Raw genomic sequence first — 22,270 nt, 5'->3', positions numbered from 1 at the left:
GAATTACGATTTGCTTGGGCCGATACAGAGAACCGACAAAGTGACTATTGTTGAGAAACGTGGTGTTGAATAGAGTGGAACGAAAAATAAACAAAATTGTACGATATTATCTAATAGGGGAATTTTAAAGGGGAAACTTCAAGGAATATAATCGTATTTTTTTCAAAATTTAAATCACTCTGGCCCCTCATCGAAAAAGACGTAAAAAGAGAATTTGTTTAAATTTTTCGACATTATACAGTTGATTTTCGAGGTTAAAAAAATTATTTTGCAATAGCCCAATCCTTTCTGAATAAAACAAAGAAAAATGTAGTTCAATCGGACAATCAGTTCCCGAGATAAAAATTCGTAAGTGAGGCGTGTTTTCGCCAAAATGGGAGAAAATTGAAAACTTTGAGGGCCTACCATTTCTAAAAAAATTCGAAAGCGGCAGAATGATGACTTAAACCCCCCATAATTTCACATGGACTACAACATATTTCATTTAGAACAAAATCAATGATGCTGCCTGCAAAAAGTGATCGATTTGGCATGGAATGACGCGTATGGAAAAGAAAGAGACGCGGAGAGTCGGCCGCGCGCGGTCTCTCTTTACACGCGTTGTCCTTTTCTACGTTCGGCTCGGTATTTCAAGCTCAAACAAATAGTATCTGTCTACGAAATGTGCAAACGAACCTCCCCGAGGCTCTTGCGGCTATAGAAGAGATTTACTGTTCTCGATTTTCGTTTTATTTCCAACCATAGAATCTATCGGACCCAATTTGTACCATCAATTATGAAACACCCTGTACATTCCCATTCATATACAGGGTCATCCGTTTTTAAACGGCCAAACGTTAACCAGCTGTACAGGACCCCAAATGGAACAACTTTTACCCCTATCACTTTTTTTGTTTCGGCCTTGATTTCCAGATAATTGCAAAAAACCATCATTTTTTGAGTTTACATAAAATTAAATATATCAGGGCTCCAATGATGAATCTTGATGGTTTTTCCTTTGTTTAGTTTAACATAAGTAGGGGCATCTTTTTTATTGAATAAACTTTTTTGTATGACCTTCGGATCATGGTTTTTTTGGCGTGGGGCACACCGCCATTTTCCAACTTATTTCGTTCAGGCTCCACGGTGTGTCCCACGCCAAAAACACCACGATCCGAAGGTCATACAAAAAAGTTTATTCAATAAAAAAGATGCCCCTACTTATTTTAAGCTAAACAAAGGAAAAACCATCAAGATTCATCATTGGAGTCCTGAGATATTTAATTTTATGTAAACTCAAAAAATGGTGGTTTTTTGCAATTATCTGGAAATCAAGGCCGAAACAAAAAAAGTGATAGGGGTAAAAGTTGTTCCATTTGGGGTCCTCTACAGCTGGTTAACGTTTGGCCGTTTAAAAACGGATGACCCTGTAGAATTTCATATGTATTGCAACTTTAACATAAATGTGCCACGTCTTTCTGTTATCCGATTAACTTCATCTTTTGCAAGAATTACTTTCTTGCTCGATGAAACAATTTCAGGGAGCGGCGTGAAGAAATCTGGCAAAAAAAAATGTCGGTAGGTATAACTAAGGTAACCTAATGGACATTGTAAAGAGTTTGTCAACGACAGTTGAGGAGATAAATAAAGCTAATAATAAGAAGATTGTAAGAGTACTCACGCCACGCCTGCTCCGCTTCATCAATGGTGTCCATCGTGTCTGGCGTGGACATTGCGATTAACCCCTCGCGATGACCCCAACGTATTAATACGTTATTCAAGTGAACTGATTAACAAGCACAAACACACGACCAACGTACTGTCTCGCACCATATTTCTATTCTAAGTCCGAATATCTTCTTCCGAGACACGACAAGAGCACGCGCGATTCTGATAAGACGAATAATTCACATAATTCTTCTTTCTTGATGTTAACAGAAGATATCGATGATCGGATACATGACAATCGACTCTTAACAGCAGGAATCCACAACTTATTAATTGCGTCCACCAATGAAATAAATTATTAATCTAATAAAATACTATCCGAGTTATTTACTGATTCTAACTACAGTGAAGGGTAAATGTTACGTTTAGGGAAGGCGGCTCGGATGACTGATATGTTGTCAAGGTCACCTTTTTGAATAACCCCCAATAGTAGCCGTCGCTCGTTTTTTATTAAAAAGTTATGGACCGGAAAAGTTTAAAAAATATAGTGTTCTAAACGTAGGAAAAAAATTAATCGAGTATTCGTCGTTTTTGTTAAAATAACGGGGTGTGTCTAAACTTCTGATGCGCACTGTATATACAGTGAATCCCATTAATATTCGGACGCTCTAAAAAACGCTATAATCTTTTTAATATTGGACTATACGATTCAAACTTTTTTCGGAAGCTAGTTAAAAGTTGTAAAATGCAACATTTAGTATTTCCTCTACAATTCCGGTCAAATGCAATTTTTGAAAGAATTTCTTTTCACATCCTGTAGTAAACTAATTGTTCTAGCTTTCCAAAAGAGTTCAAATCGCATAGTCCGATATTTGAAAAGTTACGGTGTTTTTAAGAGTGTCTGAATATTAGTGGGAGTATAAAATGATATTATATAACGCTTGTTGTGTTGTTTAAGCTTACTCGAGAGAAGTTGAATTATTTTTGAGGGGGGCGTGTTGGAGTATCAATAAGTTACCAGCATTGTCGTATTAATAGACAGAGATTACGAAGTGTCGATAAAACGATCTCAGAATCGTATTAATAAACAGAGATTACGAAGTAACCGATTAAACGATCTCAGAATCGTTTCTAAACAGAGATTTCGAAGTATGTATTCCATTTGATACTTTGTTTCATGAGCCGGACTGCGGGGCATAACCTACATAGCCTAGAGTAGCCTGTTTCACGGGCCACTTTGATGTCGCGTAACGTTACAGCGGGCCGCACTTTAGGTAAACATGCTTTTAAAAAATCTAATACAAATACAAAATGAATAAAACTTTATTTTGTTATACTATGATTCAATATAATTAACTCTCTCGAGTCTTAATGAATGAGATATTTGTTTATCCTTCCTTTCACTTAATTTTGGTAAATCTATATTTATGTTCGACGTTGCACATCTTTTTTTAGCTGGTTCTCTAAGTTGGCATCAAAATTTGCTCAACTCTGTTCGTAACACGCATTACTATTTCTAACAATGAGTAAACCGTTTGTAATAATATGAAACGTTTCCTACAAATTGTCACTACGGCTTAGTAACGTGTATCAGCGCACACCTATTATGTAAGACGATGTTTTTTCAACGATACGAACGAGCATTAGGTATACGCCGCGCCGTATACGGTATTGCGCTTCTTCCTATCCGACTATGAGGAGATAACAACAGTGAGAAATCAATCTTTTCGCCGTTTAGGTTCGATACATGTACAGTGGGTGTACAAAGTGTTCGTACACCTTTTAAGAACTAATAACTTTTTTATAATTGTATCAAACGACCTGATTTTTTATGATCAATTAGAAGCATTGGTTTACTAAATGATATGTGAAAAAGATTTTCCAAATAATTGTAATTTACAAGGATAAATGCAAAAGTAAAAAAGGCATTTTTTAAAACTTTTTTCTTTGGGCCCTTAATAAAAATTTAAAAAATATATTTTGTAGATCTATGTTAGTTATACACATACTGAAAATTTCATCGAAATCGGTTGACGCAGGAAAAAACGACACGCATCGAGAGATGGACGATTTTGTGGATTTTAAGTAGAAACTGATCAAAAATCGTGTAAAACTACGATTTTCACCATTTTTAACCGCTTGTAGCTCGTATGTATGTTAATCGATGTTGATGAAATTTAAAGCATGTGTATAACTAACATAGATCTACAAAACATATATTTTAAAATTTCATTAAGGGCCCAAATAAAAAAGTTTTAAAAATTGCCTTTTTTATTTCTGCATGTAACCTTGTAAATTATAATTTTTGTAAAATTTTTCTTGCATATCATTTCGTAAACCAATGCTTCTAATTGATTATAAAAATTCAGGTCGTTTGGTACAATTATAAAAAAGTTATTAGTTTTTAAAAGGTGTACGAATACCTTTGTACACCCACTGTATATACACTGTGGAAGTTTCATAGAAATCGGTTGATGCGGGAAAAAAATGACAGGCATTGAAAGATGTAAGAATCCTTAGAATTGCTGCAGTTAGAGGCCGAAAATCGTGAGAAACTGCAATTTTTACCATCTTCAAACGATTGTAGCTCATTACAACGTCGACCGATTTCGATGAAATTTCCAGAATATGTTTAATTGATACAGATCTATTTACGAAACGTGTTTTCTAAATTTTCCATATAAGCCCACATAAAAAAGGTTGAAAAATACAACTTTTAGTATTTTCCCTGCAATTCCGACAACTTGCAGTTTTTTTCAAAAAAATTTTGCCACGTTCCGTAGCAAACCAATTGTTCTAACTTCTCCAAAAATTTCAAGTCGTATATTCCAATATTAAAAAAGTTACGGTGTTTTTAAGAGCGTCCGAATATTACTGGGAGTCACTGTATCATTCTTATCGTTTTCGAAATCTGCACATGTACCGAAACAAGACAAGTCTAAACAGAATTTGTTCACCGTAAAAACCCATACTGAAAATACCTACATAATATTCTAGGTTAGCGGGAGATTGTTGTCTGGCAAACTTTAATGGAATCTGCATTTGTGTTTTTGCAACTCGAACAGTTATCTCACTGATCCTATTTCGCGATGAAGCGTTCACCAACAGTATCGTAGTGTCACATTAACTGTACACGTATAAGATAAGGAACAAAACTCATCGGTTCAGACTCTTGTGCGTATGTAATTTTTGTCAGAATCTGTTGTCAGACAGAAAATATGTTGCTGGAATGGACGGGTTCAATCTCTGAGAACATTCGACCACTGACACTGAAAATCCTCCGGTTTTTCTCTGGCACGAGGCACGAGGCACAAGGCACGAGGCACGGTACGAAATCAAAGAAAAAGTTGAGCCACGTCGCGGCGCGGCGCGGTGTTCGTAAGTACATAAGTAGGTAAGTATTCGAGATCACTTTGAACCCGTGGAATCGCGTCGATCGGGTTACTGTTACTGTTACCGGTCGGGGCTTTGCACTTTCCCTCAAGTTTTCCCGTACCTACATAGTTGATAGAAGGGCACTAACAAAAGCAGGCCCGATGTTTCAGTCGCGGGAGCATGAAACACGTGTGCTTTCCGTGCGGCCGCCCCAACGTTACTGCCTGCCCTGCTCACGGCTCACGGTACAACTACTTACAAACGCGATCAATATGTTCTAGATACTCTAGATGATTCAGATGACCGACTATGATGATACGCAAGCCATTCAAAGCCGTTTCTACGCACACACGCGCACTAATGACGCGACGCACGGTGATGAGTTCGACCGAAATCGTGGCAAATAGTAAAACATTTTTTCCGTAGTTTAAAAATCTGTATAATAGTACTCTATTTATTAAGTTCCAAAGCATGTTTTATTTGTTACAATTGATATTTTATATGTACGTACTTCTGTCGAAGATATAAGTATGATTTGAAGTTGGTAGTTTTAAAAGTAATTTCAATTATGATTGAAATTACCTTTGCGATTTGTTATCGCTAGTTTATCATTCTTGCTATTGTCGGGCACGTCCTAATTTAATATAATATTCTGATTTCATTGCTTTATTTCACTTTTGTAACCCTTTGCATTCGAGGACTTTTTCGCTCGGGCGAACTGGATAAACAACAATTTTCTTGAAATTGTGCAAGTTTAACGATTTTTTTTTCAAGGTTAAAAAACGTTGGTACCATAAACTCTCTATTTTTCCGACATTCTGCAATGTTTCAGCTTCAATTTTTTTTTTAAATGATCCCTCTATCTCGTTTCTGTCGAAAGTTTTTTTATTTCGACACGGAATCCATCGGTTTGTCCCACTGTGGCGCCGCACAGTGGGTACATTTGACCTAACTCGATTCAAAATCAAAGAACTTTCGATAGAAATGAGGTAGAGCGATGAATTTTTTTTCAAATTAAAGCTGAAACTTTGTAGAATATGGGAAAAATATGGAGATTACGGTACGAACGGTTTTTAACCTTGAGAAAATTCGTTAAACTTGCACAATTTCAAGAAAATGTGGTTTCCACGTTACATTAGTTCTGTTCACAAAAATCGATTTCTTGCAAAATCCTGAGGCCGTACACAAATTTTGAGATCAGATTTGAAATCAGCGTGAAAAAATCTACGGGAAATGATATATAGCATGTTAAAAAAAAAATTTTCCGCCCGTGGTAACGGAGAAACCACATTTTCTTGAAATTGTGCAAGTTTAACGAATTTTCTCAAGGTTAAAAAACGTTCGTACCATAATCTCCCTATTTTCCCATATTCTGCAAAGTTTCAGCTATAATATAAAAAAATTTCATCGCTCTACCTCATTTCTATCGAAAGTTCTTTGATTTTGTCTCCGATTTGGACGAAAGGTCCCACTGTGCGACCTATTGCGACCTTATGAGTCATCGCCATTTCCATAGGCGACCGGTAACGTTCCAAAATGGCGAATTTGCCCGGAATCGTAGACGAAACTAATATTCGCTAATGGAAGGTACATTATTGTTATACAGGGTGTCCCAAAATTCCTGCACCTCCCATTTCCGGGATGTGCAAGAATTTTGGGACAGGTGAAATTTGTTTCTCGATCGAAATTGAAATATATGAATTTATATTTAATTAATTGCACATTTGCTGTCGCTTTACAATTGATCGAACCCGGCGCCGAAATCATAAATTCATATAATTTTGGGACACTGTTCGGGATTCGAATTATGGGATTTGCCGGCCGTTACGCCAACCGTCGAGCTACACTTGCTCTGGCTGTTTTTCATAATGTTTAGAGTCGCGTAGCGATCGCTCGTTACCGTTGCGCACGGCCGCGAGTGTTTGTAAGCGCCCATCGCCGGTAAATCCCATAGTTTGAATCTCGAACGTTGCGTCTTACCGGATCATGCGATCGATCCGGAACCAATCGCGTGCGACCCCGCCTGCCGTTTCGTAGCATATTTAAAGGCCCTCCTTCGACGGCGCCTTGTCTGTTCGACTCAGTTCTCCGAATTAAGCTTCTCAATCTCTTTTCTTTACGTTTGCGACAATCACTGCGCTTTCTATATCGCAACTCTTCTTCGAAGTTCGTCTGGAGTTGCCTTCGAGCTGTCTTCTTTCGCGTCGCGATTCGTGCGTCTGCCCGCGTCAAGATTTTCCTCCGAACGCGGTGAAGATCTCCGTTCGCGGCGGCCCTCGTAAAGGAGTCGCACAAGATTTCCGTCGCGATTCAAAGGCAGCCGTCTCGCACGATCAAGATTTCCGAATTGCGATTCGTCGACGACTGTTGATAGCTACAATTTCAATAAAGTGCAGTGTGAACTTCACTCTGAAGGTAATCTTCCTCCCTCATTCTCACGATCCTTTTCATTGCCGTCCTCGCGCGCTCATTACTGAGCGGTTCCAGCGTCAGGCGCCTCCGACCGTCGGTCGACGCCGAACAGACACGAATTGTAATAATATAATTTCTCTCTCTCAATGTGTGTGTGTATTCTAATGTAATTGTCTATAAACACGGATGTGACCATGATCCTTTCCTGTGTATACATCTCGAAATACTGATCGTACAAATGTCGTAGAATCTAATCGACTAGAGTCATTTCCGGAGATGCGGTTAGAGTCGATTGGTTCAGCTTTTATGTTTGCCCTTAATGAACAGATTACATCCTGGATATCGGCACTCCCTGACAATTCCTTGAAATCGTGGTAGGTGTTCCATTAAAATGACTTCGGTTATATCATTCTCCAACACAATCTAAGCGCCCGAACAATCGGTAAAATAAGGCCAGGCCAAGCAGGAACATAGTTCTGCGTCAAATGTTTAGTAGATACCTAACCAGGTATCTGACTACGTAATACGTAATGTAACTACGCGTTCTAGAACCTGAATTTTATAACATCTATATCCAAATTGTGAAGGAATTCAAGAAAAAAATATACATGGCGAGTCACGAAAGACATAACACCTGAATTTCTCTGTGGTTATGAAGAATAAACGAAAGTTTCGAAAGTGAAATGAAACCGTTCATTGATTAATAGTTCAGAAGTTATGGTCGCTTAAAGTTGAGCAATTTGCAGTGTTTTGGACAGGTAAGCGCGCCGCCATATTGGTTTGTAGTGACGATCGCGCGCGATTGCTTTAGAAATTCAAACGTACCCATTTTTTGCTTTGTGCCGTGTGTTGAATGCCCGTTCACGTGCATTGTAAAGCTCGAACTTTTCTTTTCATGCTGACGTTTCTCCTGCGTTGAAGACACTGCCTCTGCAAAAAATAAAATTCGGTTTATTATACGTTTCTTTGATGTTTCACTTTTTACTATTTTACTATTATTTTCCTAATTAATTAATCAATAGCAAGCAGTTCTATCTCGATACAGTAAGCAACAATGAGATTTGTATCAAAATAATACGACGCTTCCTTGCAGTGATGCCAGAATGAGGTTGAAACCAACCTCATTTCCCCCTCCAGGCTCTCCCCACCTTTATCCCCTTCCACTATCCTATTCCACCGTTCAGTCCCTATCGCGCACGCGCAACGTGTCACATATTATTCTGGTCATCAGAGAGGGGGTATCTGTATTCCCCCCCATTCCTTTTCGATTACCCCTGTCTGGTAACACTGCTTTATACCAGTGATGGGCATAGCAGGGGCCCCTCAAACGCCTACTTTCCCCACCAACGTCGACTTATAACGTGATCTTGGATCGCGAGAGATACATAGTCGTTCCGAGCGCGATGATGACCTAGCACTGTGACGATCGACAACGAAGAGAGAGAAGCGTAACGGTTCGCAGCCGCGAAGACCGCCGACAATCAGGTGTGACGTCATAGTCGTCGAGACAGGTGGCTCTGATTAGTCACGTCTCATTATTTCTGCCTGGTAGATGGCCCGAGTTGTATCTCCATGGCCGCCAGTCCCTGCCACAGTGTATCGAATGGCCATTCTAGGTGGAAAAAAATCCTACACATCAGATGCGGCTACTGATGTCAATTTATGTGGTGTCGTAGTAAAGAGGAGATATCTCAATCTTCACAAGTTTATGGTAACTATAATCGCGACACAATAAATCTGTATTTTTTCGATTTTTTCCGTGTCTTTCATTTTTTACAAGCAGAGCTTGCAACCGAAAAATCTGGAAATGATACCTAATATGTGGCTTGGTATCCGAAATGTGTCAGATTGTTTTCAGAATTTTTAATTGTCAATAAATAGGGAAAATGGTCCAAAAACTGGTTTTTCGATTTTTCTAAATAACTACCCTTACAGATGAGATAGGTTCAAGCTCGATTAAAATCTCGCCGGGGGCACATTTCACCACCAAACCCGGGTATAGCCTTTTTGAAAAAATATTGCAACTACATGTAATTTTTTATGGATGAACTATCATCAATTTAATACTCGATTGTTAATATAAAGGAATTTTTTAAAAAATTGACCCCCCGGGTGCTACAGTGGGCCAAATGCCAAATCTAGGTGGACAAAAAGATCATGCGTCATCCGGAATCGCTCATAACGATGAATTCAAATACTACTCCAGACCTTGGAATAAAGTTTTCATAAAAAACGGAACCATTAAAATAAATAAAATAATTTTACAATTTTATTATCATCGAGTTTTTAAAACTAAAAGAAAGAGATTAATTTAATTTAATATAACTTCGATGATTCATATTTTAAACCTTATACGTTTACTCTGTCCGTGACCTTGAATGACCTCGAATAATTATAATCACTGAATTTGTAATGAAAAGAAAAAACACCTTCATTATTGTACAGGTGTTTTCACTTATTACGTATCGGAATGCAGAGAACAGTTCAAAGCTGGACGCGGTGTAACGAAACTCTTCTATTAAAAAAAGTAAAATAACGCGCGACCTTGAACGATGAAAACGAATGGCACTAATGCCCATAGGTATGTATGCATATATACATCTGTATATATAAACGAAGTTACTTAAGAAACTAGGACGCGGTGCACCTTTCGCGTTTACGTCCATCTCAGCGTAAGAAGAAAGTGCATTGCGTCTCGCCAACGATTCAGAATGAACTGGTGTCTTTTTCTGGTATCTATTAAACCGCGGGTTTTACTTTTTATGTGCTTGTTATCGAACCACGTCTAAATTAACAAAACAACTTGAACTGTGGTCGTGTAGCATTGTATTAGATGATTGCATAGCTTCGTTCTCCAATTGTAGAAAAGAATCGTGACTACATGAACTACATAAAAATCTAGAGGTTTTGTTTAACACATTTTTCGATGCGATAAGTAGCTCAGAAGATATTAGGAGCAATATGAGTTTAAAATTAACGTTTTCTCAATTTCCTCGACAACCGTTGATTTTACGTGAAAAAGTAATATAACATAAAATATGCGGAATGTGAAAATCTACAGGTTTTGTTTAACACATTTTTCGATACGATAAGTAGCTCGGAAGATATTCCAGCAAAATGGATTAAAATAAACATTTTCTCAATTTCGTGTTCGACTAGAGGTGGGAGAAAATTTAAGGGGTGGTTCTCCATGATAATATAAGACGCAAAAATGAAGAATAAAAACATTGCTATATTTCGACTTCGTTATTTAGTTATTAACAATGAAAAATCTGCCTAAAATGCGACCAACAAAAGTGTACGTTGCCCGCCTGTCGAGCGATGCCCTTTCAGTATATTAGACTTATTCAGGATATTAGAAATGCCCTTGTGGATTTTAACGAGTAGGTAGGTTCAATGTCGTCCAACGATTTTTTAAACATTTTCACCTCGCTGGGGCCCCAAATTAGAACCAAGGTATGCATGCATTTGTCACTTGATACGAGACTGTCGTGCGCCTGTGTGACGTAAGCAACGTGCACCGCTGTTGAAAAGTTGCCGCCTTTTGGGCAGATTTTTAACTGTTAATAACTTAATAACGAGGCCGAAATCGCAATTTTTTTTTATTCTTCATTTTCGTCTTATATTATCGTCGAGAACCACCCCTTAAATTTTCTCCCACCTGTAGCTAAACACCCTGTACATCTTAAGAAATCTATATTTCACTTCGCATTAACCAGCAAAAATATTCATAAATAAATTTTTGAAAGACACAATGAATCAGGACACAACGAGAGAGTGAAAAGCCAGGCTGCGCTGACAGGAAAGGTCGAGGATTTATCTACTAGTGTATTTTCTCGTATGTATTTCGCCCGAAGCGGATGTCGCTGAAAGTGCGCGGGAACGAGGTGAAACACAAAACCAGTAAGCATTGACCTGGCCAGAAGGCTGCCTTATAGGTGCATAAGACCGGACTCCACGGAGCTTATTTTACAATATCGCTCGTGAGCCGATGCACGTGCCACATCCCCCACCCTCTCTATTGTTCATTCCTTATATTTATATGAACGTACTTGCCATGTTGCGATGCGAATATAACTGTTTACACGTAACCTCCATATCAAAATAATATTCGGATTGATTGCTGTTGTACGGATTCGTCGCTCAATAGCTTTTTCATTTCGTTCCCAAAAAATACTCAATGTAAATATTAGCTCGTCCCAAAAGTTTCTTTCGGAATGTGTTCCTTTAATATCGATAAAATTTGTACCGAACAAACAGACAGACAAGAAACCGAGCTAATAAACAGAGTTGTGCTAATTCAATTACATTGTAATTCAATTATATTGCAATTTATAATTCAGATCTTCATTCAATTAAATTACAATGTAATTCGTAATTGCAATGGAGCACAATTATAAAATACATTGTAATTCAATTATGGTGCAATTTATAATTCAGATCTTCATTCAATTAAATTACAATGTAATTCGTAATTGCAATGGAGCACAATTATAAAATACATTGTAAGGCGCCTCTGAAAGAAATAAGTTGGAAAGTGGCGGTGTGCCCCACGCCAAAAAAACCATGATCCGAAGGTCATACAAAAAAGTTTATTCAATAAAAAAGATGCCCCTACTTATGTTAAACTAAACAAAGGAAAAACCATCAAGATTCATCATTGGAGTCCTGAGATATTTAATTTTATGTAAACTCAAAAAATGATGGTTTTTTGCAATTATCTGGAAATCAAGGTCGAAACAAACAAAAGTGATAGGGGTAAAAGTTGTTCCATTTGGGGTCCTCTACAGCTGATTAACATTTGGGCGTTCAAAAACGGATGACCCTGTAAACAAAGGATATTAAATAAATGAAAATTTGCATGTGTCATTGTTATAATGCTTAAGTGCGACGTATAACAAGAAAGTTTTATTAATTTTGTATTTGTATTAGATTTTTTAAAAGCATGTTTACCGAAAGTGCGGCCCGCTGTAACGTTACGTCATCAAAGTGGCCCGTGAAGCCATTTAGGTTAGCCAGGCTTGCTCTATCTCATGAACCTTACACACATGTTACTTCCATTGCCGGCTACAAAAGGCATTCAAGTTCTTTTCGTGTGTTTGTCAGTCATTCAATATTTTATTCAGTGTATGTATACGTTTTATTATCTTTTAATGGTGTTGTTGCTTATTACAATCGCGTCATCGGAAGAACGAGCACAGCACACGAAGCTGACACTGACGTCAAAGCCTAGAATGCTTCTAGACCGTTAGCAGACCGTTTAGCATTCAGCGTGCATCAAAGGAAGCACGTGATTAGACGACAGTAACTAATCACGCGAAGACGGCCTGGTGAATTTTATTCACAGTCATTTCTATGATCGGCAACACTATATTATTAGCACGAAGTCCGAATACATTCTGTGTGTGTTTTAACGGTTTTTGTATGTATGTGATGTACCGACTAGTAATAACAGCGTCCAAAAAAAAAACAATTGTAAAAATTACTTTCATCGCCGTCTTCAATTCAGTGAATTTTTCACTGTACTGGTTAGTACGGGATTGTGGGGAAATCGCGTACGCGCAATACGTTGTCCGTTATGCTTTCCTGTCAACCGTATCTTATTGCAACAAGCACTTGAAAAAGAAAAATCACGTAGGTATGTGCGTCGTATCTTTTTATCCAGATATCGATATCACGTTATCCTATTTCATATAATTATAAGAACCGGAACTCGAAAAATAATTTCGCAATATGCAAGTGTAGTGCAGCATAACGAACGCCATAATGAATCTTTTGTTATAGTATTCGTACACCTTTTAACCCCTTGCCGTATTTTAACGAGCCACACTCGTCGTGAAGATATTGAACAAAGTGTAACAATGTTCTTTTTAACTGAAATAGAATTGTATTCGTTTGTAATCAATATTTAAGCATTAAACTAAATGTAGCCATATAAAAAATATAAATTTTCTTTTCTCTTCTACGACATTTTTCGGGATAAAGGCATTTTAACCACTGTAACTGTAACGAAAATGATACGGCAAGGGGTTAGAACGAATAACTTTTTCAAAATTGGACCCGACAGTCCGAGTTCTCTTGAGGCGTTAGAAGGATTAGTTCACTAGCTAATGTGTAAATAATTTTTCTTTCAAGTTGTTATTCGTTGCAATTGCGAAGGGAAACGTAAAGGTAAACGTAAAAATTAAAAAATCGTAACCTGTACTTTTACCTTTGGCCGCACAATTTAAATTAACTTTTAGAATTTTCAGAAATGAATCGTGCAGAGGTTACGATGAAGTTGCGAGGAACCGAGTAATTAAATGACAATTTTAATAAAGCCAAGCTTTGCCGTCGAAGGATAAAAGTACAATACATGTAAGTAAACGTGAAGCGTTAATTTTGTTTCTCAAATTTACTACATTGTACGCGTAATAAAATATTGAATGAAGCAGTTAATAGAGATTGCATTTATTGTCAAAACCGGTGTTACAGTGTTTGTAAAAGTTTCGAATTATCGAAGCATTTCAAAATACGTTCTACTTCAATAAAAGAAAACTCGAGACTATTCTTGAGTGATCGTTGTTTTAAGAAAAAGTAATAACACACGTGTTATCTTTTATCGCGTACTGATATCTTTCAACTGATACATTTTTAATCGGATTTTATATTTGAAGTTTTTAGATGCAACGAAAGAATATTTTAGAATACGGACTAGGGCTGCTACTCTTTCCTTTGAATTTCAAACCTCCGTAGTAAATTATTAAAACATTAAAAGAAACACACACACACACGGAGTTTTAATAATTTACTTAGTAACGAAGGTTCGAAACATTGAAAGAAACGGAGTTTCGAAGCTTCGAACTTTGAAATCTCACTGCTGTTATATTTTATACAACTATGGTGAGTGTGAAAGGTGATTGGACATTCCTACATTTCGAGAAAAATTAAAACTGGTCGGTCTAACATCTCTAAAAAATTAAAATCCTTTGGACCAATTTTAAAATATTGTCCCCGACTGTATCTCTCTTTGGATTACAGTATGTTGCGAACAAACCGGATGGGAAATCAGGGAGTCGCTGGGATTAGTTGTCGTGGGAATGTTCAATTACTACATTAACTCTGCTGTCCTCCTCGGGTCCTCCTCGGCTCCGAGATGGAGTTTACGTTAACATAAATACTACATATGCTTTCAAATATTGCCTCATATTTAGTGTATATAATTTTTTCGTTTACTTATTTAATATTGTATATTTTGTAAGTTTAAAATATTTCAATATTTGTTTCAATATTTGAATCATTTTGTTTGTCATCTTCATTTTTTTAAAATGAAACCACCGTTCTGTGACTATAATTATTCAAGGTCATTCAAGGTCACGGATAGAGAAAACGTATAAAATGTAAAATATGAAAGCAGAATTAATAAGGGCGAGTGGAAGTCATTTCGAAGATGTTTGAAAGGAAAGTGACACAAGCGGTAACAAGTATTGCGAGTGATCTGATTCGGATGACGACAATTTACATCATAATGGGGATCAGTCGAAAGACAAAAGTGTGAGAAAATTCGAACGAAGGAATGTCGAGAGTTGGCAGCGTGTGTCTCGACAGTGCGACACGTTCCCTTCCAAAGAAAAACCCTGGGGGCACTTGAGGGTGCAATAAACCGAGATAGCGAACACGCTATGGAGTTACAAAAAAATCAGTCGAAGATTCATCTGACTGAGAGTACGTTTTTATTAAGGATGTTCTGGAGGTATATAAAAACGCAAGAAAATTTTCGAAAATTTGACAAGATATAATTCTCACTAAATTAATGCAATTACCAAAGTTTGGGTTCGATCCACTGCACCGTTTAAGAATTATAGCAACTTAAAGTTTGCACATTTTAACACGTCTTCTAATGGAGAATTCATAAAATTCCACTTCACAAACCCTATTTAAACCTTCAAAAAACGCAACTAGAAACTCCTGCGTTTTTTTATATGTAGTAAATATGATGTAATTAATTATGTTCAAAATTTATTAGGATTCACTAAACAGTTACAGAGCGGAAAAATTATAAACTGTTACAAAACGTCAAATTTATCGTGTCGTGAAACGCGACAAGTGTAGACCACTGAATATAGCTACAGAGGGTACAGTATTCGCAAAAGTTTAATGCAAAATATATTCATGAATGGCTTTCATTGCCATGTATTGATAGATTTCGAATTCCTTGTACTTTTGTCTCCCATTGTACCTCCAGAACAAGAAGTATTGAAGAAATCGGTTTGTACGATAAATAGAAATGATGTTTGACAATACCTGTGTGCAAAATGATTATGCGGTATACGCGGATCGCCTTGAGTGGACCTCTTGCACGGGAATGTTAGTCACTGGTGTAAATAACGACAGGGCAACCGATCGGAGGACGTTGGTGGGGTCGAGCAGAGGTAAATAGTAGAGACAAGCTCTCGCGGATATTTCCTCTGCTGAAGTATTTGCATACAATTCTGCCGAACGTGAATCCACGATGTTCAGGAATCCGTGGAAAGTTTTCTGTCGATCTCTCCCCTTTCCTCTTTTTCACCTTTCTTCCTTTATTCCTGGCGGAGCGACGAATTGAAGCTGTTTCCGTTTCGTGGGCGTCGTCAGTAAGCCCGTTCACACATGATTCGAAACTTCCTGATAGTGGTACATAGAACTGGACGCACAACCAAGTCAACTTTAATCTGTTCGAACAGGTTAATCCAGAGGTACACTTTGTCGAATGATCCCGAGATTCGGAGAAAACGGAAACACTGTAAACGAGAGAGTTCGCGAAGCAGCACCGAACGAAGCGTACCGTACGCTCAAGAACCTAGCCAAGCACTGGTACTGGTGAGGCCGCCGACAGGTGAGCCGTGCCAACAGTTTACGGCCAGTGACGTATCACCCGTGTGTTCTATTCAGGGCAACAGGTGTGAGCCGGCACAGTAGCGTAACGTGAAATGACCGAAGTGTGGACAAGCCAAAAGTGATGCCAATAATTATAAGAGATTAAATAATTATTTTATATATTCTGAGGCCTCTTAGCTACAAGTAGATGTGAATATTATTTGATCAAGATATTCATTGAAATTTAAAAAATGAATTCAAAGTTCATCTGAAAACAAAATAACCTATTTTCATGCGAACCATGTGCATTTATAGTTTGAACTTTTACTAGAAAAAAGATATAATTTAAGCCCTTAGGCAAAAAGTAATTATCATGCATAATAATATTGATATTTTAATACGTTGCCGTTTGGCAACATTGCATTTTCTGACTCTACATTCATTGCAGGAATGTTTGGATGCTTTTTACGCATTGTAGCCACAAGGCAACAAACCGCTCACATGTATAATATTTGTATACGGTGCGCGCCATTCATGCGTCGTAGATTTTCTAACCTCAAATAAATAATATTTTCACAAAGATGTGATTTTTTCCCTTATTTTTCCCTTAATAAATAAACTCTTTTTTTAGTAATGTTTGATAAATAGAAACTGTAAACAAAATATCGTGCATTTAAGGGTTAAAATAAATTGGCAATCAGACGTAACTTCAATAATAATTATTAATTCAAATATAAGATGTCCAAGTTTAGAACTGTTTTGAAATATAAGTACTCCATACTGGGACGCCATGGAAGTAGATGGCATTTCGAGCTTCCATTGTAGAAGATTTGATTAAACATCTTGAAAAAAGGAGGAAGAAAAAAAATTATAGAGGAACATTTGTCAAAAAAGCAGGAAAAAGAGATAAACAAAATTAAAAAAGAAAAAGAACAAGAAATCAATAAAAATTGACACGAAAGAGAAAAGATAATTGCACAACAAATTGAAGATATTAAGTTTGATAAAACTTGGAGTATGCATATAAGTTACCGACGTTTACAAAATCCATTATTTAAATTATCGTTACACAGGCTCCGATAAAAAGTTGAAAAAACATCATTTTTAAAATTGTTTACGACTCCTACCAATTGCAATCTAAACAAATACTTGTTTACTCATTCTCTAGCAAACTAGTCGATCCAACATCTTTAAAAAATTCAAGTCGTTTGGACCAATTTTAAACAAACTGTGCGATTTTTAAGAGTGTCCACTTAATATTGTCCCCAACTGTATATATGTATACATTAAAATAAACCTTATTTGCTATGGCAAAAAAAATTTTCGAATTGTTTTTGAAGCATCCCTTATGATTGTGACACTAGCTTAAAAAATAATGTATGCAAAATTTTAAATCGATCGAACAACGGAAAATCATGCAGCATTGATCTTGAAAATGTTTTATTTTTAAAACTTAATTTTCTCCATTATGGTACATCGTAAATATACATTTCTATATAGTATAGTTGAGTTTGTCTTTCCATGCTCTACATTTATACATATAGAAATATAATACAAGGTCATCGTAAAAAAATGTCCTGCTTTGAAATTTCAAAAATTGCATACACTTTTTCATACATTTATTAATAATAAATAAAATGGTACGTAATAAAAAATAACCCAATCTAAAGTAGAAAATGTTGTGTCGGTAAGGTGGAAAATGACACTCAAATGATAGGAAATTTGTTTCACACAATCATCACAATCATCACACAATATTACAAATATAGCCGTGGTATTCTTCAATCGTGAACATTTACAAATTAGCAACTAATACTTGTCTTAAAGATAGAGAATCATGTTTAAACTGGTTGCAAGAACAATCATTAATCACGAAAGATATGTATTGCCCAGTGTGTTTAAGACGGTTCAAAAGAAAAAAGAAAATGAACTATGATTCTTACGAGCTAGGAAGATTTCGGTGTAGTACAGGACACCATACAAAATCAATTAGTGCCACCAAAAACAGTTGGCTTCAAAATATAAAAATGTCGCTCGAAAAAATTATACTTCTTTTGTACGCGTTTGCCAATAAATTAAATATAGAGCAGTCTATTACGAGAGACCTCTCTCTCTCGTTAGCGGATACTACATCCAAGACAACAGTGGTAGACTGGTATTCGTATTGTAGAGAAGTATGTTTAATATTGTAGGATAGAGACGGGAATGCATGTGTGTGTGTGTGTGTGTGTGTGAATGTCCGTTAAACAAGTGAATGTCTATTAAACAAGTGAATGTCTGTTCAATAAATGAGCAGCACGTGTGTAAAAGGACGATCATGTCCGTTAAACAAATGTTGTAGAAAAGACGATCGGCCGAGGCTTCGTGGGCAACGCCGTACGGAGAGTCCTCAGTCTTTTTCGGAACAGTCTATTGAAAGGTCGAGATAAATAGTATTGTCAAATCCTCCTCGAGCATTTACTCTCTTACAATATCATTAGATGAGCAATTTGTAAACGAAGGACCAATAAGCGGCATAGGAAAAATCGTCGAGATCGACGAATTGTTAGTGGAGAAGAGGAAATGTTAATAGAGGACGCGTCCCAAAGAAGGCAATTGGATTTTGGGGATGATAGAGACGGATGGAACTGGGTACAGACTAGAAATCTGTCCAGATAATAAACGAGATACAAACACTTTGAACAATTTAATTATCAAGCACGTGGCACCGGGTACCGAAGTATGGTCAGACTGCTGGAAAGCATATGATCAGCTTGAAAAAATACCCGGAATGAATTACAAACACAAGACAGTCAACCACAGTCAAATTGACAAACCGGCAGATTTGTAAATAAAGAGACGGGTGCAAACACTGAAAAGGTTGAATGATCCTGGAAACATTTAAAATATAACGTAACAAATGCAGGATATAGAAAAGAAAATCTTGGACGCCACATGTGTGCCTGTATGTGGCACAGAATTGTGCATGCGAGAAAACTCGATCCATTCGAACAATTATTACACGATATAAAAACTGTATATCCAACTTCTAGCATCAACATCTAGTGATGATAACTGTGTAATATTTAGTTTTACTCAATAAGACATTGTACTGGATATGGATATGTTACCCACACTCACTAAGCGAGCCATCCATCAATAACTCGTTCAAAATCCGGGTTCAATAACAAAGAACGTGCTGAAACGATTACACAAGCTATAACAAAATTAATAGCTGTTAATAGATTACCATACAATTTTGTATCTAGCTCTGGGTTTCAAGAATTTATGACAAAAATTAGAACCCAATTATAAGTGTCCATGCAACCAAACAATACTTCGTCGTTTACGTATTATGGAGAATGAAATACGAACAAAAATTCAATATCAATTAGCACAAGTATCTTTTGTTGCCCTTGATACAGATTGCTGGGCCTCGATATCTCAGGAAGGATATATAAACGTTAATGCCTACATCAATCAATGGAAATCGACTATTTGTATAGAAGAACTTGAAGAACGCCATACAGCAGAAAACTTGGCAGATTGCTTGCAAAATGTGGCTGTTCAATTCGGCATGCAAGAAAAAATAGTTACCATAACTAACGACAGTCCAAGCAACATTGTATCGGCAGTAAATCGTTTGCCTAACGTTGAGTTTGATGTGACTAGTGCTGCTGATAAAATTCACTTGGCAATACAAAAGGCATTCAAAGAAGAAGATGTTGCTCGCGTTCTTGCAAAAGCAAGTCAAGTTGTTCCCTATTGATATAAGAGCAAAAATTAATACTGCGTCACATCGGTTCAGTTATGTTAAAGTAGATACCGTAGATACCTAACCCAGGCCTCGTAGACCCAAGGACATCGGTAATAAAACACCAGAAAGCCATGTGCTGTTGAAACGCAGATAAAGCTAAGGGCCATCAGCCCAACTGACCTCGGCTTTCATTCTTTTCCGCTGCAGTCGGCAGAGACATCCTCTCTGCAGTAGTTTAGTCAGTCAATTTTGAGAAGGCAGAGAGAACACTTGCAAGAGTGAATTTCACAAACGCGTTTTTCATTTAAGATCCTAGATCCTGCTTCCCAGCAAACCAGCATTCCCTCACCTCCTTTCCCCTTCCACTATCCCTTTGCTATTCAATTTGCATGCAGTGGTTTGGATAACTAATATTGTGTTAATTTGATAGCTGCGCGCTGTTTTGAAAATGGAAAAATTTCCTGGAAAATCAGTCGGTAGTTTTATTTACGTATATAATGACTATACATATAATAAAGACAAAAGCACCGAAAATATTTTCCGGTGTAACACACGTCGCAATACGGGGTGTCGTGGGGCAATTATGGAAGGCGGTGATGGGTGTATCAAATTATTACACGATCACAACCATCCGGAACGAATGCACACAACTGACCACGAAAAAATGAAGCAAGAAATGCTTCAGCTCAGTCGAGGAACGGGAAACGGAGAGTACGAAGCAATGCTATCGGACGCCCGGCAGCTCAGGAGAGGACAGGGGTTGCTCGTGGATGCCTCCCTGGCTAAATGGGAGAGGACGGCCATTACTAAGTACTAATAAAGACAAAAGCACTGAAAATATTTTCCGGTGTAACACACGCCGCACTACGGGGTGTCGTGGGGCAATCATGGAAATCGATGATGGGTGTATCAAATTATTACACGATCGCAATCATCCGGAACGAATGCACACAACTAACCACGAAAAAATGAAGCAAGAAATGCTTCAGCTCAGTCGAGGAACGGGAAAGGGAGAGTACGAAGCAATGCTATCGGACGCCCGGCAGCTCAGGAGAGGACAGGAGTTGCAGCCTGGACGCCTCCCTGGCTAAATGGGAGAGGACGGCCATTACTAAGTACTAATAAAGACAAAAGCACTGAAAATATTTTCCGGTGTAACACACGCCGCACTACGGGGTGTCGTGGAGCAATAATGGAAGGCGGTGATGGGTGTATCAAATTATTACACGATCACAATCATCCGGAACGAATGCACACAACTGACCACGAAAAAATGAAGCAAGAAATGCTTCAGCTCAGTCGAGGAACGGGAAAGGGAGAGTACGAAGCAATGCTATCGGACGCCCGGCAGCTCAGGAGAGGACAGGAGTTGCAGCCTGGACGCCTCTCTGGATAAATGGGAGAGGACGGCCATTGCCCATTACTAATAAAGACAAAAGCACCGAAAATATTTTCCGCTGTAACACACGTCGCAATACGGGGTGTCGTGGAGCAATAATGGAAGGCGGTGATGGGTGTATCAAATTATTACACGATCACAATCATCCGGAACGAATGCACACAACTGAGCACGAAAAAATGAAGCAAGAAATGCTTCAGCTCTGTCGAGGAACGGGAAAGGGAGAGTACGAAGCAATGCTATCGGACGCCCGGCAGCTCAGGAGAGGACAGGGGTTGCACCTGGACGCCTCCCCGACTAAATGGGAGAGGACGGCCATTACTAAGTAGTAATAAAGACAAAAGCATCGAAAATATTTTCCGGTGTAACACACGCCGCACTACGGGGTGTCGTGGGGCAATCATGGAAGTCGGTGATGGGTGTATCAAATTATTACACGATCACAATCATCCGGAACAAATGCACACAACTGACCACGAAAAAATGAAGCAAGAAATGCTTCAGCTCAGTCGAGGAACGGGAAAGGGAGAGTACGAAGCAATGCTATCGGACGCCCGGCAGCTCAGGAGAGGACAGGAGTTGCAGCCTGGACGCCTCCCTGGCTAAATGGGAGAGGACGGCCATTACTAAGTACTAATAAAGACAAAAGCACTGAAAATATTTTCCGGTGTAACACACGCCGCACTACGGGGTGTCGTGGGGCAATCATGGAAATCGATGATGGGTGTATCAAATTATTACACGATGACAATCATCCGGAACGAATGCACACAACTAACCACGAAAAAATGAAGCAGGAAATGCTTCAGCTTAGTCAAGAAACGGCGTTACCATTCAAGAAAATATTCGACGATGTTTGTAGAAAG

General features: G+C 38.0%; 2 protein-coding genes across 16 annotated transcripts in view; both read right to left on the bottom strand.

The window, feature by feature from the left end:
• Positions 1-16,238, bottom strand: part of LOC143217193 (echinoderm microtubule-associated protein-like 2) — a 64,299-nt gene extending 48,061 nt beyond the window's left edge. For 3 of the 14 annotated variants that reach the window (XM_076441130.1, XM_076441136.1, XM_076441138.1), the window contains exon 1: positions 1,661-5,262. In XM_076441130.1, coding sequence (XP_076297245.1) covers positions 1,661-1,712 — 52 coding nt within the window. In that variant the 5' untranslated portion in view covers positions 1,713-5,262. Of the gene's footprint in view, positions 1-1,660; positions 5,263-8,259; positions 8,365-8,554; positions 8,705-15,717 lie in introns of those variants that run through there. The other 11 variants (XM_076441131.1, XM_076441135.1, XM_076441134.1 and 8 more) reach the window with 9 other exon arrangements.
• On the bottom strand, positions 16,201-20,939 carry LOC143217212 (uncharacterized). Of its 2 annotated transcripts, none has more exons than XM_076441174.1 (3): positions 20,084-20,939; positions 19,846-20,010; positions 16,201-16,336 (listed from the first exon to the last, which is right to left on the bottom strand). In XM_076441174.1, exons 1-3 carry the CDS (start codon positions 20,136-20,138, stop codon positions 16,245-16,247), a joined length of 312 nt encoding a protein of 103 aa, XP_076297289.1. In that variant the 5' UTR covers positions 20,139-20,939; the 3' UTR covers positions 16,201-16,244. The 2 variants fall into 2 exon arrangements, with proteins under 2 accessions (XP_076297289.1, XP_076297290.1); XM_076441175.1 differs by lacking the exon at positions 16,201-16,336 and adding an exon at positions 16,431-19,447.
• Positions 20,940-22,270: the final 1,331 nt, after the last annotated feature.

Source organism: Lasioglossum baleicum, chromosome 16, assembly GCF_051020765.1.
Source record: "Lasioglossum baleicum chromosome 16, iyLasBale1, whole genome shotgun sequence".
Taxonomy (NCBI): domain Eukaryota; kingdom Metazoa; phylum Arthropoda; class Insecta; order Hymenoptera; family Halictidae; genus Lasioglossum; species Lasioglossum baleicum.
The sequence above is the reverse complement of the archived record's forward strand: the minus strand, read 5'-3'. Positions and strand labels throughout refer to the sequence as shown.